The following is a 20,261-nucleotide window of genomic DNA, read 5'->3' on the forward strand; positions in this document are numbered from 1 at the left end:
CAATGCAGACTTACAAAACCACTTTTCACTGTCGTGGTTTACTGACATGATCGGTACCTATATTCAATGCTTACTGTTATCATAGATTTTAAACTTAGTGTTGATCCATCAAAAAGGTCTTTGTGACCCTCGTCTTATACAGAACAGTTGATTGTACCCATAGACTATAAAGTATTCTGTCTAGTAATTGTTAAGTATGTTAACACAGAAACTGAAGAGGAATTGTGGTTCCTTTAAAAGCTGGCTAGCAGCATTAGTTGAGGATAGACCCATTTTCTGTCCATGTATTCCACATTCTTTTAACCTGTCATTCACTTGCTTTTCTGTGGTGATACTGTTATTTTGTTGCAGATTTATTTCCATGGATTTCCCCCCTTTACCTTATGTATTTTTAATGGAAAATAATTTAGTGAACATTTTAATTTTCCAGATTATCAGTATCTCCTTTACTGAGACTTCATTTTCTTTAGTGTATATACAGAATTATCTCATATGTAGTAATTATTTCCAGATACTTGCTGGGAAGTAATGACCACACTTTCATTTCTGATAGGTAATGGGTCCATCTCAGTCTGGCTAGAAAATTAACAATCTTATTCATCTTTTCAAAGAACCAGCTTTCAGTGTAGGTGATTTTGTCTGTTGACGTCTTGTTTCTAACGTCATTGGCTTCTGTGCTGCTTGCTTTTGGCTGCACCATGTGGGATCCTAGTTGTCCAGTCAGAGATGAAGCCATGCCTCTTGCAGAGGAAGCAGGGAGTCCTAACCACTGGATCCCCAGGGAATTCCCTAGCTCTACGTTTTTAATCTCATAAGTAATTAAAGACATGTTACTTTAAAGTCTACATTAATATGAACATTAATAATTGATTAGGACTTAGTGTTAAAATTTACCCCTGAGAATTATTTAAGCTCAGACATATATTTGATAAGTTCCTTTTAGCATATACATTGTGACATTGTATTTAGGTACAGAAGTTACTACAGTGGAAAGTTACTTGACTGCGTTTGTTTCTCACTGTTACTTTTGGACAAATATCCCTTTGTCTTAGTTATTTCCACAAACTATATAAAATGTTACATTCTAGTAACAAAGATTGTGAGAAATCAGTAACAGAAGCAATACTCTGAACTCATGTGAAAAAAAAAAAGCTGGCTGTATGAGTTAGTTGATGCCTGTGTGGATTTTTTTTTTTTGCCTGTACTGGGTCTTCATTGCTGGGACTGCTCTCCAGTTGTGGTGGCTTCTCTTGTTGCGCAGTGTGGGCTCTAGGGGTGCCCCGGCATCAGCAGCTGTGGCTCTTGGGCTCTAGAGCACAGACTCAATAGTTGTGGTGCCGAGGCCTAGGGCTTATTTGGCTCTGCAGCATGTGGGATCTTACTGGATCAGGGATTGAACGAACTCTTGTCTCCTGCATTGACAGAATTCTTTGCTACTGAGTCACCAGGGAAGTCCTTGCCTGTGTGTTTTAAAAGGACAGTGGAGGCAGGTACCTTCTTGTCAGGGATTTCTGTGCTGTTCTGGTATGCTTTTTCTGTTACAATGGACTGGTGTCCTGGGGCTTAGCACTGCCATCTGCAGGCTGAGAGCTAGCTCTTGAACTGACCAAGTACTTTGATGGCAGTGTTTCTCTTTAAGCTGAGTTGAGTGCCATTCTACCAACAGGGATATATTAAGCACAGACTGAGCAAGGTTTGCCTTCTGTATAAGCCTTGAGAGGTGAGATACGATTTTTCTTTTTTTTTAAAGAAGGATGATCAACAGTAGAAAATCAATTCTTGAAAATGGGCTCCAACGACAAATAAATGGCCAGTAAACATAAAATTATGCTCAGCATTATTAGCCCTTAGTGAAATGCAAATAATAATCACAATAACATGCCACTCACTAGGATAGCTGTAATTAAAAGACAGTAAAATACCAGTGATGATGTGGAAAAATTGAAATCCTCTTGCATTGCTGGTGAAAATACAAAATGCTGCAGCTGCTTTGGATAGCAGTCTGACAGTTTTTCAAAATGTTAAAACACTTCATATGATCCAGCAGATCCACTCCTAGATACATGTCCAAGAGAAATGAAAACATGTCCATTCAGAAACTTGAATACAAATGTATAGTATTACTCATAGAAGCCAAGATGTAGAAGCAACCCAAATATCCATCAGCTGATGAATAGATAACGTGGTTATGTCCATTCAAAGAATATTCCTCATAAAAAGTAGTGAAGTACTGATAAATATTACAACTTGAAAGAACCTTAAAAATAAGTGAGGCCAGTTAAAAAAGACACCTGTTATTTCACCTATGTGGAAAGTATAGAATAGGCAAAGCCAAAGAGACTGAGAGCTAAGTGCTTGCCAGGACCAGAGGGCATGGGGGTTGGGAGTGTCTGCTGATGAGTATGAGGTTTCTTTCTGTAGCCAGTCCTTGTCGACTGACTTGACATGCAGTGACGAAAACCTCTTCAAGAGGAAAAGATCAATTTTGTATTGAAAGAGCAAAGCATTGTGGGATTCTTTCATTTAGGATAAAGAAAAGGGACCCAAGCCAGGATGCAAAAAGCCAGATTTCTTTTAGGTATGTAATGATATGAAAAGGGGTAACATAGTTACATTATTTACAGTACTTAATTCTACAGCTTTAGCAGAAATATTCTTTGCCTTAATTATTTAAAACTCCACACTTAAAGCTGGTTTTCCGCCAAAAAGTGCTGTTATTTCTAAATTTTATCCCTGGATAGATAAACTATTTCTTCAAATTACTTCAGGAAAAATAAAGTTTAAATGCAGTATATTTTAGAAGTATGTATACTGTTCATTCAGTATAACAAAGCCAACTAAATAAAGCCTATCCAATTACCTATTGAACCATGTTCAATTATAAAAAAATACAAATGAAGTGAAACCAGCAAAAATGCCAACTAGAAATAAGTACCTTAAGGAGATACATAACACCACTAGTGTAACATCATTGAAGTGAGTTACTGGGCAATGAATGGATTACATTATATAAAACCTTTGACCTACAATCAACACAAAATGGGCAGAAGATGGAGATTAGTGATTCAGCTTGTTTTCTAGTGAAGTTTCTTAATGAAAATTGTGAGTAAAAGCTTAACACAATGTTAACATCAGTTTTGAACGACCTACAGTTTTATCATAGAATGAATTCAGCTGGCAGTTGCTGTTACTTTGAGGGTGGCATCAGTCAATAAGCTGAAAGATTTAGTATTTTTAAGGCCTACATTTTAAAGATTATATGTAAAATACTATTTTATCATCTGGCTTCAATATGATTCAATACACTGAAGATGGCCAACTTTCAAAGTAGTTTTTTGCATATAATTTTTAGTGTCATATTAGCTCAGTGTTGTTTTTTTTAATGTGTGTTTAAAGCTTACCTTGAATTTAAGGTTTTCTTTTCAAAGTGAGATTTTTTAATAGTTTTTTAATGATTATGTATTATAAATTTGGTAAATTACATTTAGCAATGGCCATCTCAGTTTCTCAGGAATTGATATTTAGACATTGCTATCTACTACTGTGAACCAAAACTGGGATTTAAAAAGCAATAGGTAAAAAAAAATAAAAAGCAGTAGGTAACAGTGTAGCATGGCGAAACCATTTAAAAGACAACATGAGTTAAGTTCATTCTCTAAACGTACTGAAGTTGGCTCACATTTTTCAAGTGAATTTTTTTTTTTGGTTATCTTAGGCTTCTTTTCTAATTTATGTATACTCCAGACTTTTTTTTTTTTAATGTTTTTCCAAATTTCTTCAAAAGAAAATGAGATTGATTTTGCTTGCTTGACACAAGCTTGTAAGTAAAAAGTTCAAGATGAGTCCTCTGGGAAAAAATTACTGATAGGGTAATACACTTGTGATTTGTTTATGACTGAAACATCATTCAGTTAGTTCAGTTCAGTTGCTCAGTCGTGTCCGACTCTTTGTGACCCCATGAATTGCAGCACGCCAGGCCTCCCTGTCCATCACCAACTCCCGGAGTTCACCCAAAGTCATGTCCATCGAGTCAGTGATGGCATCCAGCCAGCCATCTCATCCTCTGGTGTCCCCTTCTGCTCCCAATCCCTCTCAGCATCAGTCTCTTCGCATGAGGTGGCCAAAGTATTGGAGTTTCAGCTTTAGCATCAGTCCTTCCAAAGAGCACCCAGGACTGATCTTTAGGATGGACTGGTTGGATCTCTTTGCAGTCCAAGTGACTCTCAAGAGTCTTCTCCAACACCACAGTTCAAAAGCATCAGTTCTTTGGTACTCAGCTTTCTTCACTGTCCAACTCTCACATCCATACATGACCACTGGAAAAACCATAGCCTTGACTAGACGGACCTTTGTTGGCAAAGTAATGTCGCTGCTTTTTAATATGCTATCTAGGTTGGTCATAACTTTCCTTCCAAGGAGTAAGCGTCTTTTAATTTCATGGCTGCAGTCACCATCTGCAGTGATTTTGGAGCCCCCCCAAAATAAAGTCTGACACTGTTTCCACTGTTTCCCCATCTATTTGCCATGAAGTGATGGGACCAGATGCCATGATCTTCGTTTTTCTGAATGTTGAGCTTTAAGCCAACTTTTTCACTCCTCTCTCACTTTCATCGAGGCTCTTTAGTTCTTCTTCACTTTCTGCCATAAGGGTGGTGTCATCTGCATATCTGAGGCTATTGATATTTCTCCCAGCAATCTTGATTCCAGCTTGTGCTTCTTTCAGCCCAGAGTTTCTCATGATGTACTCTGCATGTAAGTTAAATAAGCAGGGTGACAATATACAGCCTTGATGTACTCCTTTTCCTATTTGGAACCAGTCTGTTGTTCCATGTCCAGTTCTGTTGCTTCCTGACCCGCATATAGGTTTCTCAAGAGGCAGGTCAGGTGGTCTGGTATTTCCATCTCTTTCAGAATTTTCCACAGTTTCTTGTGATCCATACAGTCAAAGGCTTTGGCATAGTCAATAAAGCCGAAGTAGATGTTTTTCTGGAACTCTCTGGCTTTTTCCATGATCCAGCAGATGTTGGCAATTGGACCTCCGATACCTCTGCCTTTTCTAAAACCAGCTTGAACATCTGGGAGTTCATGTTCACGTACTACTGAAGCCTGGCTTAGAGAATTTTGAGAAGTGTGCAACTGTGCAGTAGTTTGAGCATTCTTTGGCATTGCCTTTCTTTGGGATTGGAATGAAAACTGACCTTTTCCAGTCCTGTGGCCACTGCTGAGTTTTCCAAATTTGCTGGCATATTGAGTGCAGCACTTTCACAGCATCATCTTCCAGGATTTGAAAGAGCTCAACTGGAATTCCATCACCTCTGCTGGCTTTGTTCATAGTGATGCTTTCTAAGGCCCACTTGACTTCACATTCCAGGATGTCTGGCTCTAGATGAGTGATCACACCATCGTGATTATCTGGGTCATGAAGATCTTTTTTGTACAGTTCTTCTGTGTATTCTTGCCACCTCTTCTTAATATCTTCTGCTTCTGTTAGGTCCATACCATTTCTGTCCTTTATCGAGCTTAGACTAAAGTTAAAAATGGTAGAGATACCAATTCACATCCACTTGCATGACTAAAAAGTGAATAGGTTGATGAGAATGTGTGTATTGCTGGGGAATGTAAAAAATGTGGCTGCTCTGGAAATCATTTTGGCATTTTCTCAGAAAGTTTCTAAGTAGAACCGCCATATGTGGACCAGCAATCTACTTGTAGGAATATAACCAAAAGAACTGAAATAGCTGTTGAAACAAAAATTGTATATAAATGTTTATAAGCCTTATTCACAATAGCCAAAATGTAGAAACAACCAAAATGTCCATTTGTACAAACAAAATATGGTGTACCCATACAATGAAATATTATTCCACTATACAAAAGAATGAAATGCTGATGCATACAACATGGATGAACACAGGCTAACTGAAAGAAGCCAGACAAAAAGTCACATAGTGTATGATTCCATGTATATGAACTATCCAGAATAGGGAAGTCCAGTGAGGCAGAAAGCAGATAAGTATGTGCCAGGGGATGGAGGGTAAGAGTAAATTAATGGGTATGGAATTTCTTATGGGGGTGATGAAAATGTTTTGAAAGTGGTTAACAGATGGTAGCCACACAACATCGTGAATGTACACAATGCAATGGAATTATATACTTTAAAATGGTTAGTCTTACATGAATTTCACCTGTTTAAAAAATGTTTTGGTATCATCTCAGAATGTAGTATTGTTATTCTGAAGTTAGTGCCTAAAAAAAATTACCCAAGTTAATAATAGCTCTTAAACCTTCAATGTTAAAGCATGTACTTTCTCATAAAGTGGGACAACAGAATTTGAATATTACCCAAATCAATTAATCCTCTTAATATTGTTTCCCTTTCCAAAATGGAATCTAAATTACATTTCCTTAGTATTGCATTGAGCAAAATGTTAAAATTTTCAAATCTTTCAATTTTTTTTCTTTGCCTGGCTTGTGAGATTTTAGTTCCCTGACCAGGGTTAGAACCCAGGCCCTCAAGCAGTGAAAACCCAGAATCCTAACCATTGGACCACCAGCAAATCCCCATGTTTAAACGTGGGGATTTAAATTTTTTATTACATTTGGAAAACTAGTTGGCTCTTCTTTTAGAGAAAAGATTTTCCCTATTCAGTTGTTATGTAGGTCTTAACAATAAACTAATAGTGCAATTCTGTCTTTTATTATATATGGGTTTTGGTTTTGCCTCAAACTAGTTTGTAGGGAATTTCTGCCTGCATTTCATAGCTGGAAAATATGAGATCTAAAGCTATCAGTTTCCCCCAGGGAGATTTCCCCACAGTAGCGTTCTTTGGACTTCTCTACCTGAGTTATATTCCTCAGAGATCCACCTTGAGCTGAAACTACGTTTTGATGACTCAAAAAAGTCACCGATGAGTAAAATTCTTGAAAATTTGTAACAACTGATTTTAGTTTCTAGAATTTAAAGAACATCACATGATAGCCAGAAATGGTTTGTTCGCTAATGAATTATAAACTACCGGTTTTTATGTCTGAGTGGCAACTGTTTAAGAATTCATTTAACAGGAATAATGTATTCTACAGTGTTCTCAAGTATTATAGTTTGTAATCAATAATATAAAATTTCAAAACATTAATTCCTATAGTAAAAACAAGTTCTTGCTAGTACATTGTACTTTGCCAGTTTCATAGTACCATCTGATTCACCAGAATCGCTCGACTTTCCATATTTAATTACATGTACTAAAAAACCCAAATGTAATAGAAAAATTCAATCACAGAGATGGCTTTAAATACTTAAAAATTTCTGAAATAACACTTTATTCTAACCCACATACAAGGACATTTTGGTATGCTATTTATACAGTTTTCGTGAAAGTGAAGTCGCTCAGTCGTGTCCAACTCTTTGCCACCCCATGGACTGTAGCCTACCAGGCTTCTCCGTCCATGGGATTTTCTAGGCAAGAGTACTGGAGTGCGGTGCCATTTCTTTCTCCAGGGGATCTTCCCCAGCCATGGATTGAAACCGGGTCTCCCGCATTGTAGGCAGATGCTTTACTGTCTGAGCCACAGTTTTCTTAGTGTTCCCTAACTTTGGGCTTCCCAGGTGGCACAGTGGTAAAGAATCCACCTGCCAATGAAGGAGATGCAGGTTTGATCCCTGGGCCAGAAAAACACCCTGGAAAAGGAAATGGCAATCCAATCCAGTATTTGTGCCTGGAAAATTCCATGGACAGAGGAGCCTGGTGGGCTACCGTCCATGGGGGTCAGAGTGGGACACGACAATGGCAGCACAACTTTGGACTAACTGTATGAACATGGTTGTAGGCTAGAGTTTTGACCAGAGTGTGTGGCACTTCAAAATACTACTCTATATTCTAATATTCTGAAATGCCCATGTGATCATTGTCTAGTCAGCAAACAGCAAATCTGAAGAATCAGGATGTGGATGTTTAACAAGTATGTAGAATTTTTGTGACCAGAGTTCAATATAGCTAGCTGTAGTGTTATTAATAATACAGGACTTGTATGTTTTTCTCATGGGCATGAGGACGTCACATTACACTTTCTGTTTCTCAGCTTGTTTTCTCAGCTTACTGTCAAAGTCTGTCAATATGTTTGTTTGAAACGAAATCAAAACCAAATTTAAAACAGAAAAAAAAATTGCAAAACAATCAGATTCTGGCTTCAATATAGTTTGTGTCTGTAAACTGATGTTAAAATGCTTTTAAAATGCTATTTAGGAAGGCACAATTTGGTAGCTTCAATTTTTCATTTATAGCTTTTTCTAAACAAGATCCCAAAAAACTGCCACCTTAATTTTTTGCTTCAAGTACTTTTAAGCACTTCAAGGTTCAATATGAAGTGCAGGTAAAACCCTCTCATTTTCAAAATTACTAAGAGTAAACAATACACTGGATAGTGAGCAGAATATGAAAATGCAGGCTACTTCATCAAAAGAGGAAAGTTCTTACCAGGCTTAGAGATTAAAGAAGATGGAACAAAGGGCTTCATGACTGGAAACTCAGAGCTCTGGTTTAAGTGAGCTCTAGTTATCTAAGCTAGAAGTTAAATGCAGAAATACAAGATGACATTATGGTTATCCTGAACGTGAGGCTGCAGCTAAAGCATTACAAATAAAGTATGGTGATAACTGAGTTAGAAAAGTTTAGTTACTAATCAGCTAGACTCTAATCAGTAAAACTATAATTTGTAATTTTCAAGAATTTGGCTTCATATTAAAAAAAAATTTTACAGTATATAAATTACATATACAATGTTTTCCTGTAACTCAAGCTATAATATAATATTCAAGTCTATATGTTTATTTCAGAGATGCTCAAAAACCCCATTACTACTCTCCCTTTCTCCTATTTAGAAAAACCAACAATTTCAAAAATACTTGCAGCACAGAAATACTCCGTGGTTCATCCACTATTTCAAGCCCGTATCAGTAGGCAGTTTTTCAAAAGTAATGCATTGTGCTATTCTCCTAATACCTAATACGATAGGGTCAAATAACCTGTTGATTTATGAACATTTTCCATGGGCAAGAGTGTTACGGACAATAGGATCAAGTTGACAATGTTACTGTTCACTTTGAATACTAAATTGTGCTTACATCCTAAAAGTTAAGATAAGCTGCAGTAAGGATGGGACCATAAGTATGTCCATTTATGCCATATACTAAAAATTAAATCCTAAAAATAAGACAGTGAAAATACCTTATGTTAATTGAAAAATAAAAGATGAAAACCAATAGGAATTGGTAATGGTGTACTTTTTTGTTAAAGCTCTGAAGTTGTATGAAATTGCCATCCAAACTGAGGTAGAGACAGGCCCTAATGTTATTCCTTCCTTGTGTTAGAACTTAAGTCCTCTCACTTCCAACTTGTATGTGCTCTCCCCCTAATTATATATACATCATTTAATCTGAAGTGTGTTATGATAGAAAAATTACAAGATCATTCAGGTTTTTTTTTTCTTTACAAAATTCTTAATTAGCAAAAAAAAGTACTTATAAAATGCACACAGTGTTCTTCCTGCCAGCCATAAATATTTTTGTTTTTCCTCCAAGTGTAGAAAAAAAGGGTAGAGAAACTGTATTATGCAAACACTATGACAGTCATGTAATGAAGACACTAGAGCATAACTAACAGATAAGAATATTTTACCTTAGTGTCTAATTTTCCTCTTTGAAAGTTATGCATAAACTCTGATTCATATTAAATCTCCTACTAAAGCAAATTTAAATTCTATTAGACACAATCTATTTCCATTTTAAATCACATACAAGTGCTATGTGATCAGAGGGATGGGAAACACTAGGTAAGGCTTGGTGGGTAGTAACTTCTTCGTGACTAGGTAATGGAATCACCTGTTCAACCTCTAAAGCATTTAAGTCAATGAAAATATAATCCAGACAGCCATGAAAGCCACCAACGTAATTTGTGTAAGCAGGTTCACCACAAGCACTTTTCAGTTTGAAGAAATGGCTAAGAGACATGTTGCATCGTTCCTCTTCCCCATTGGAAGTCCAGTCTTCATGATCCTCTGCAATGCTGCTGTTGATGACAAAGTGATACATTCCTGTTGATGGGGTACTATTAAAGTCCCCACAAAATATAACTGGTATGCCAGGATACAGATCACAAGAGACATGCCTAATGTGAGCCAAGGCTACTGCCATTTGAATGAGACGAATGTACCCACCTAGGAACATAAAAAACACTAATGTTAACCTGTCTTTAAAAAAAAAACCCACAAATTATAGTATCTGGGTAACATTCAGGATATTTATTCGTATGTATGAGGAGGAACTGTAGGAAGGTGGTTAAATGTAAATGTAAAATTTCAAGTTTTAAGATTAATGATATTGGGTAATTAATACACAACATGATGGCTATAGTTAATACTGTTGTATGGTATATTTGAAAGCTACTAAGGGAGTAAATCCCAGAAGTTCTCATCACAAGGAAAAAAAACTTTTTTTGGGTGTTTATATGAGATTATGGATGTTAACTTACTGTGATAATCATTTTGCAATACATATAAGTCATTATGCCATATACCTTAAATTGGACAGTACTGTGTTATAAACTATATTTTGACAAAGAAAAAACGTATTTGTGTAAAACAACTTTTACCAACTTTAAGTTACCATGTTCAAGCCACTTGTGAAAATCAACAAAACCTACCTTTGGGGTGCCAGTAGAGATGGGTATTCGCAACACATATCTTTTTAGAAGAGTCCTTTGTAGACTGAAGAACAGAAACCTAAGATAAACAGAAAATGCTGACTTCAGTTTCTATTTCCTGCTCTGAAAGAAAAAAATTTTTTTAAATCTAAGACTATATGATGAACTGACATTTTATTCCAAAACCTTCCCTGCTGATGAAGTATGATAGAAATTATGAAACTTAACTTTAAAATTTTGGAATATACATGAATGGGATTCAGCATAATATTTTAATAACAACCCAACATATAGAGGTAGCATGAATACAGTTCAGATGGTAACACTAAGGTTGGAGACAGTGTTTTTAAGTGGTAAGTGTAGGCACAGGAGTCAGGCAGAGAGTATCTTTGAATACCCACTGTTCCATTTATAGCAGTGTGACCTGGAGAGTGACATTTCTTTTTCCTAAACCAGCTTCATCATGAGTGAAAAAGAAGCAATATCATCCACTTCAAAGAGAAAATTTAATTGTGTGAATTTAATTAAATGAGCTTACTCAGAGATGCATGATACACAGTAGGTGCTCAAAAAAAAATTGAAGCTACTCTTCTTAATATGAACAAATCCAGTTACCTAAAGAATGGACAGAGTTTCAGAGTAACATCTATAAAACGGAAGTAGCAGGATTACTATGAGCCAAAATTAAAAGCTAATATTTATGGCATCACGGACTCGATGGACGTGAGTCTGAGTGAACTCCGGGAGATGGTGATGGACAGGGAGGCCTGGCGTGCTGCGATTCATGGGGTCGCAAAGAGTCGGACACGACTGAGCGACTGAACTGAACTGATGGAGCACTTCGTAAAACATGCTGGAGACTTAAATTTGAAGTTCTTCAAAATGTGTCACCAGTGTTTGGTAAGTAATAAGAAAATATTAGCTACTAAATTTTCTTATTTAGCTAAATACACGAAATCGTAAGCACGTCTTTTTTCAAGCTAACCTGAAGCGTGCAGGGCGCATTTCAGGTACTCAGTATTTGCTCAATGAATGAATGAAGGCTAAATGACGTGCTTAAGATTCAAGAGCAAACACTTTTCAGTAGAGTCTGGTCCAGTTTCATCTCTACTATAAGCACCCCCACCCCTGGCACCCCTTCCAGAACGAGTATGTACAGAGACTGGCGAAGTCACTTTACCTGAACGACAGAAGATCTCTGGAGCACCCTTTCTTGCGCTGATGGATACAAAGCTAGTTTCTCCAGCAGTTCTTTGTGAAGTGGGTCGGACTGCAGGGCTTCATGGAAAGCAATGTCATGCTGGCTAAGGAGGCTGAACTTGGACTTTCGGTAGAAAGTGGCCAGGCCTTCATGCTGCTTGATTCGAAACACGCCCTCCAGGCCAAAGGCCTCGAGGGCCGGCACCAAGCTGTCTGTAAACACGCAGCGGTCAACTTCCTGCAAACAGATGAGGTCGGCGTTGTAGCCCGTGAGCTCCTTTTGGATAAGGTTCTGGCGGTAGTCGAGTTCCAAAGCGTAAGGGGCACAGTATGGGTACAGGACCGTCCGCGAGAACTCAGTCTGGGCGTATGTGTCAGCCAGAATGTTGTAGGAGACTGTGCGGATGAGAGCGTCGTCCGTCACCTTCTTTGTGTAGAGATGCCGGTGGTCAAAGGTGCAGGTGCCGGGCCCCGCCTCCACTGGACACACACTTTCCAACTCCCGGCTTGGCCCGAAGCGCTGCCCATTGCCCGGAGTGCAATGAAGCTTGAGCCGTAGCCCGATGTCGGCATTTGACGGGGTGTAGACGCGCTCGTCTACACCCGTCTCGGTCCAACCAGGAGAGGGCGAAGAGGGAGACGATGACGAGGGGCCTCCGCCCTCAGGCTCCGCCGCTCTGGGTTTGGTTTCCTTGTACCAGCGAAAGAGTGAACCGGTGGGATCCCCAAATTCGACGCCGAGCTTGGGGCATACCGGGAAGCCGGCCATGATGTAGCGCGGCAACTGTAGTTCGGTGAAGGTGGGTGGGTTACGCTCCACCTTGTACTTGACATCACCAATCTGCAACACCGCACCGTCCTGCCAGGCGTCCACATTGAGCACGTCTTCAGCTACTGCCTCCTCCCGGTAGTACAGCTTCACCACGGGCTCGCAGGCTGCAGCCGGCTCAGGCTCAGGCCCAGGCCCAGGCCCAGCACAGGCCACGCCACTGCCTGCGTTTGGCCGGTTCTTCCTGCTCTTCTTGGCGGCGGCTACTTTAGCGTGGCCTTTAAGGGCATTGGTAGCGATCCGGCTGAGAGCCCGACCCAGTGGCTCGCTCTGGTCGCGCTGCATGTTCTTGTGGCTGCCGTCGGCCAGCGCGAATGACAGGCTTAGCTTAGGCTCGGAAGGCACACAGCGCACCACAGCGCGCTCCATCGCGCCCACCGAGGTCTCAGACGCCGCCTCGGTCCGACTGCGCCGCTCCACCGCCGTGCGGACCCCACGAAGCGCGGCGCGGACACCTGGGAGCCTCCACATGAACCTGGTGGCCCAGCGGCTGGCAAGACCTGGGGCTGAGCAACCGCCAAGTGTCAAGTAGAGACAGAGAAATCGCAGCCGCCGGTTCCGGGATCCATTGAGTCCCTCAACTTCCGGCCGGCGAAGAGAAAGTGCACTGAGCTCCCGCCACGCACTTTCGCCAGGGCAGCTCACGTACTTCTTTTCTCCATAGCTACGCTTTTTTCGAATCCATCTGGCTTAATTTTATCTTTAACTAGAGTCATAAGGCTGGAAAAAGAGAAGAAAATATACAGGTCCCAGAAGGAAATATTAGACTCCACGATTTTAACGAAAGTGCAGTTGGCGGGCAGAAGAGAAAGCGCGCTCAAACCGGAAGTGGTGGGGGTGATGTCACGGGTTTCGCTTCCCCGAAGGAGATAGGCGTGGTCCCTGGGTTTTAACCGCTTGCCTTCTGGTGCTGCCTTGTGCTAAGGCGTAGGGAACTCTACGCAGATTGCCAACTTGTATTCAGGTGTGGAAAGTGTTGCTTACTTCTCAGCAGCATTCCCAACGTTGCTTACTTTCTTCTGAGGTGTGGTGGGCTCATCTCTGGCCAAACCAGCGCCGACGCGGGAAGCAGAGATTTTGTGGTAGTAACTACAAACGATATATCGTGAAGTCGCTCAGTGGTGTCCGACTCTTTGTGACCCCATGGACTGTAGCCCACCAGGCTCCTCCATCCATGGAATTTTCTAGGCAAGAGTACTGGAGTGGGTTGCCATTTCCTTATAATAGCTCCCAATTAGGGAGCAGTGACTGTGCTGAAAACATACAAATATGAGGTCCAAAGAGATTAAGTTAACTGCACACAAGGCCAAACAGACGTTGCTGAATGAATGACAGGAGACACTAGCCAGTGAGTAAAAGGAAATGAGAATGCAGTTTCTTTGAAAACCACATGAAAAAATTATTTCAAGGGACAAATTTTGTGTTAAATATAATTAAGTGATTAACTGAAGGAAAAAAAAAAACTCTTGAAGATTCAAAGAAGAAATTAAGAATTCTCTTGTCATGGCAAAGGATTTGTTTGCATCTACTTTCCCGTCTCCTACAACTAGAATGTTTATTGAGTGTCTAATAATAAGCCATACTCTTTCCCCCTGGCTAACAGTGAGGAAAACAAGCCTTTTTTCTAAAAGAAGGATGAATTTTGCAATCGTTTGAAATTTATATTCTTGTCCTCCCCTTTCCCAAGGCAGCAAGCATTTGCCGAGGTGACTGGATACCTGATGGTAAGTAATGTGGGGCTACACTGAAGGGATAAAAATCATTACATTGTATCAGCTGACTGCCTGAAGAAAGTCTCAGTACTCCAGTTCTTAGCACCTGTAAGGGCCGGACCCCAGGGCCATGACGAGCTGCCCCTCCTCTCTCCTGAGGCGAGAAGGTCCCTAACGGAAGGGTCCTCCCAGATCCCGGGGACCAACGACAGCACACTTCGCTGGCTAAAGCCACCCCACCCCAGCCACGTAGAAGGACCTGTCAGCCCGCGACGCCTCGGCCTGACGACCTATCCGAACCCCAGTCCATCTAGCCTGACCATCCCTCGGAACAAAAGTATAAAAGCCACCCCCAACACGGTCCTGGTGCGGACTTCCTCGACCTGCCTCGTTGGGGTCCAGGAACCCCGCCTGGGAGCGCTTCCCAATTAAAGCCTGTTAGACACTCTTTTCAGTGTCCTGGTCGTCTTTACCTAACAGCACCCACATTAGCAAAAATAAACTTTGAACTGGCATTTTTGTTCATGCAACCTTGCAGAACTCAGTCAATCTTAAAGAGAGACATTTAAAGAATATCAAGTCTATTTAAAGAAAGATAAGAGCCCTGTTAGAAAATGTGGGAATTCCCCAGCAGTCCAGTGGTTAGGAGTCCACGCTTTAACTGTTGGAAGTGAAAGTCAAGTCTCAGTCATGTCCGACCTTTTGCGACCCAATGGACTGTAGCCTACCAGGCTCCTCCATCCATGGGATTTTCCAGGCAAGAATACTGGAATGGGTTGCCATTTCCTTTTCCAGGAGATCTTCCCAACCCAGGGATTGAAACCAAATTGTAGGCAGACGCTTTACCGTCTGAGCCACCAGGGAAGTCCTTAACTGCTGAGGGCCTGAGTTCAATCCCTGGTGGGGTAACTAAGGTCTTGCAAGCTGTGAGGTGTGCCAAAAACAACAAAAATAACCCCGAAACAAAAACCCTATTAGAAAATGTGACTTTCTTTAGAGTAATCTGATGTACTTTAACTCTGTAGCATAGTCTTAAATCCCAGTTTGAGACAGATACTTTAAAGTGTCATACTTTCAGAGTTTTTTTTGGTTTTTAGTTAAAAAACAATTTTTTTTCCATAGAGTAAAACCATATCCGCAGTGAAAAATGATAATATTCCCACTCTGATTCCTATACATATGCAAACATTTATGAATTTATACCCTTTCCCCCACTTTTTTTACACAAAAGGAATGTAGTATACCCATCATTCAGTATCTTTGCTTTTCATTATCTGCTGTTATTTCTTTCAAGAGAAAGTTTCTGCAAGTTTCCTGTAAGTGTCTCAAATTCACATAGAAAGTTTAATTTGAACTCAAAAGACTTGAAAATAATAAGTGGTGTATTTGAAGCTAAATTTTTATGAGGCTAAATGGTAGCATAGTAATAATTACATAATTGAAATTTGAGATTGGATGACTGAACCAATACTTTGTTTTTTTCCCTGATACCAAAAGAAGTGTAAAAAATAACATTTTATTCATACATTCTCAATTCATACCAAGAAACACAAGCTAACTTCTACTAATCAAAAGCTATGGTTGATGGAATTATTTTTGTTACTTATAAATATATCTGCAGAGATTAGCATGTGAAGACAGTTTCTTGTAATTACCTTCAGTTAATAAATTGGCATAGATCATTAATATACTTCTATTTTTTATAAACTTAAGGTCAACATGAAACTGTAGTTTTGAGTGATAGCACTCAGAAATTTTGAGTAGTACTTGGTGATAATCACTACAGGGTAATCTATTCTTATATATTCAAATTTTAATAATTTCTATTTGCTTTCTAACATCAATTTCTATTTGTTTCTTTTAAAATTTTTTGAGTTTTATTGAGATATAATTGATATATAAGATGGTATTAGTCCAAGATGTACACCATAATGATTTGGCATATGTATATATTGCTGAATGATTACCACAGTAAGTTTAATTAACACTCATTACCTCAGTGGTTACAATTTTTTTCTTGTAATGAGAACTTTTAAGGTCTATTCTTTTATAATTTTCACATATAGTGTAGTCACCATGCTGTACAGTCCATTCCATTCCAGAACTTGCTTATCACAACTGGAACTTTTTACCTTTTGATCACCTTCACACATTTTTTTCATCCAACCCCCTCCATCTGTTCTCTGTATCTGCGAATCACATTTTTTTAGATTCCATATATAATTGAAATCATACAGTATTTGTCTTTGTTTGACTTATTTCACTCAGCATAATACCTATCCTTTGTTGTCACAATGGCAGGATTTCCTTTTTTATGGTTGAAAAATATTCCATTATGTATCTGTTAAATATATCTATACATCAATATCATATCTTCATATCTTGCATTTCCTTTACCCACTCATCCATCAATGGACACTTAACATTTAGGTTGTTTCCACGTGTTGGCTATGGTGAATAATGCTGCGGGCATGCGTGCTAAGTTGATTAAGTCATGTCCAACTCTTTTCGATTCTATGGATTGTAGCTTGCCTGACTGCTCTGTCCATGGGAATTCTCTAGGCGAGAATACTGGAGTGGGTTGCTATACTCTCCTCCAGGGGATCTTCCTGACCTAGGGACTGAACCCGAGTCTCATGTCTCTTGCATTGGCAGGTAGGTTCTTTACTACTAGCACCACCTGGTCAGCCCAAATAATGCTGCGCTAGATGCTAAACATGCAGATACCGTTTTAGGATATTGATTTTGTTTCCTTTGTAGGTATATATAACTGGAAGTGGAATGCTGAATCAGTAGTTCTTTTCATTTTTTGAGGAACTTTTATTTCTGTACTGTTTTCCAGACTGCCTGCATCATTTTACATTCCCACCAACAATGCTATTTTTTAATTTTAAAATATTTATTGTAACATAATGATTATATTATATATTAATAATACTATACAGCATAGTATGTATAATACATAATACAGCTGTATCATTTTTTCAGTTTTAAGATTGAGATGCAGCTATATCAATTAATATAAATATAGTAAAAGTGAAAGTGATAGTCACTTGGTTGTGCCTGACTCTTCGAGACCCCACAGACTATAGTCCGCCAGACTCCTCTGTTCATGGAATTCTCCAGGCAAGAATATTAGGATGGGTAGTCATTCCCTTCCCCAGGGGATCTTCCCAACCCAGGGATCAAACCTGGGTCTTCCATGTTGCAGGCAGATTTTTTACTGTCTGAGCCACCAGGGAAGCCCCTAATATAAGTATAATTAATCTTAATGTAACAGTAAAGAAAAACTTATTTTGAAAGAAAAAATCAAAGAACTTACGTAAAACATAGCAGTTTTAGCTCCATAAAGAGCTCTTCAGCATATAGATTTTACTCTTTTTCTTGCACACTCATTTTAAATTTTGAAATGAACAATACATGGTTTAAAGCATAGTAAGTTAGTCTCAGGACTTCGCTGGTGGCTCAGACGGTAAAGCGTCTGTCTACAATGTGGGAGACCTGGGTTCGATCTCTGGGTCGGGAAGATCCCCTAGAGAAGGAAATGGCAATCCACTCCAGTACTATTGCCTGGAAAAATCCCATGGACAGAGGAGCCTGGTAGGCTACAGCCCATGGGGTCGCAAAGAGTCGGACATGACTGAGCGACTTCACTTCAAGTTAGTCTCATAAGTTCTCTTAGCATCGTCAACATTTCTATCAAGAAATAGAAAAAAAATTTTTTGTATAGTATTAGAGAATCACATTTTAGTGTCATTACATTGGTGCTTTTAAATAATTAAGGTTTTGTGAAATATAATTATCTGGTTATAAATAATATTTCTAACCCCTAGACTCATAAATAGAGCCTTTAAAGGAAGCATTTTAAGCTGCAAATTAAATATGTTTAGATAATGAACATATTTTTTTCTTTCTTTCAAAGCAAAATATGTAATAAAATCCCAGATGTATCTTTTGCAAAAATTGATAGGCTGATCTTAAATTTTATATGGAAATGCAAAGTATCTAGAATAGTCCAAATTACTACTTTTTATAAAAGAACAAAGTTGGAAGACTAACACTACTCAAATTTAAAACTATAGTTGATCCCTGAACAACATGTGGAATTAAGGGCACCAGTCCCCCTCCCTACCCCATTACAGATGAAAATCCATGTATAACTTTATACTCAGTTCTCCAGATCCTCTGTTTAGCATCTGCTGATTCAGCCAACTGACAATCGTGCATAGTACTGTAACATACATTTAGTGAAAAAAATCTGTATATAACTGGATAGTTCAAAACTGTCTTGTTTAAGAGTCAACTGTATAACCACTTTTCCAAGACACTGTAGTACTGGAATAAAGATAGACACAGGGATGAAAGGAACAGAATTGATTGTCCAGAAATAAAACTTTACATTATGGTAAATTGTTTTTTCAGTAAAGGCAATTCAGTGAGAAAAGGACAGCATTTTCAACAAAGGGTACTGGAACAACTGTATACCTATATGCAAAAAAATAAACTTGAATCTGCATCTCTTACCACATACAGAAATTGACTCTAAATGTATCATAGGCCTAAATGTAAAACCAAAAAGTAGAAGACACAGAAAATCTTCATGATCTTACCTATCTTTCATAGATAACAACCTCAAAATCATAATCTATTAAAGAAAAAATATCTTGTTTGACCTTATACAAATGAAAAAATTTTACTCTTCAAAAGACATGATTAAGAAAACGAAGACAAGCTACAGTCCAAGAGAATATATTTGCAAATTATCTGATAATGTGTATCTAGAATATAAAGAACTCTTACAGCTTCATGATGAAAAGCTAAATAGTCCAACTTAAAAATGGATAAAGATTTAAATAGACATTTCATTAAAAATATGTTAATGGATAATAAGCACATGAAAAGATATTCAACATTATTTGTGTTTAGGGAAATGTAAATTAAAGCCATAATGAGATACCACTGTACGCCCATTCCAATACTTGTACTAAAATAGACAGACAATATCAAATGTTGACAAGGAATGTAGAGGAATTAGAATAATTGTATTGTTGTTTTTTTGGTAAGTAAAATCTTTCAGCCACTTTGGAAAACAGTTTGACATTTTTGTAAAAGATCAAATCATTGGCTTATTATTTATCCCAGCAATTCCTACCAATGAGAAATAAAAGTGTATGTTCATCCAAAGATTTGTTCACAAATGTTCATGGGAGGATTATTCATAGTAGCCCTAAAGAGGAAACCATCCAAATGTCTGTCAGCTCCTGAATGAATAAACCAAATGTGATATCCTCATTTAATGGAAGACTGTTGTTTGGCTAGTTGCTAAATTGTGTCTGACTCTTTTTTGACTCCATGGACTATATAGCCCACTAGGCTCCCGTGTCCATGGGATTTCCCAGGCAAGAATTCGGGAGTGGGTTGCCGTTTGTTCCTTCAGGTAATGGAAGACTATTTAGCAATAAAAAGGAGTGAATTTCTGTCACATACTACGTACGGATGAGCCTCAAGCACATCATTAAGTGAAAAAAGCCAGGCACGAAAGACCGTGTAATACAAGATTCCATATATATGAAATTTTTCAGAAATTGTAAACCTATAGAAACCAAAAGCATATCAGTGGTTGCCTAGGACTGGAAGTGGGAGTGAGGATTGACTGCATATTAGCTGAAGGGAACTTTTTGCAGTGATAGAAATGTCCTAGAACTGGATCCTGTTAATGGTTGCACAACTATAAATACACTAAAAGTACCTATTGAATTATATACTTTAAAATGGTGAATTTTATAGTATTTAAATTATACCTGTAAGAAGCTGTTTGAAAAAAGA

At 38.7% G+C, this 20,261-nt stretch overlaps 1 protein-coding gene across 1 annotated transcript; it reads right to left on the reverse strand.

Annotated features, from left to right (window-relative positions):
• Window positions 1-5,788: 5,788 nt before the first annotated feature.
• On the reverse strand, window positions 5,789-13,276 carry PDE12 (phosphodiesterase 12). The gene is made up of 3 exons (XM_068982046.1): window positions 11,875-13,276; window positions 10,695-10,773; window positions 5,789-10,209 (listed from the first exon to the last, which is right to left on the reverse strand). The coding sequence occupies exons 1-3, from the start codon at window positions 13,192-13,194 to the stop codon at window positions 9,767-9,769; spliced, it is 1,842 nt and encodes a 613-aa protein (XP_068838147.1). The 5' UTR covers window positions 13,195-13,276; the 3' UTR covers window positions 5,789-9,766.
• Between the last annotated feature and the right edge of the window lie 6,985 nt (window positions 13,277-20,261).

Source organism: Capricornis sumatraensis, chromosome 10, assembly GCF_032405125.1.
Source record: "Capricornis sumatraensis isolate serow.1 chromosome 10, serow.2, whole genome shotgun sequence".
In the NCBI taxonomy this organism is placed as follows: domain Eukaryota; kingdom Metazoa; phylum Chordata; class Mammalia; order Artiodactyla; family Bovidae; genus Capricornis; species Capricornis sumatraensis.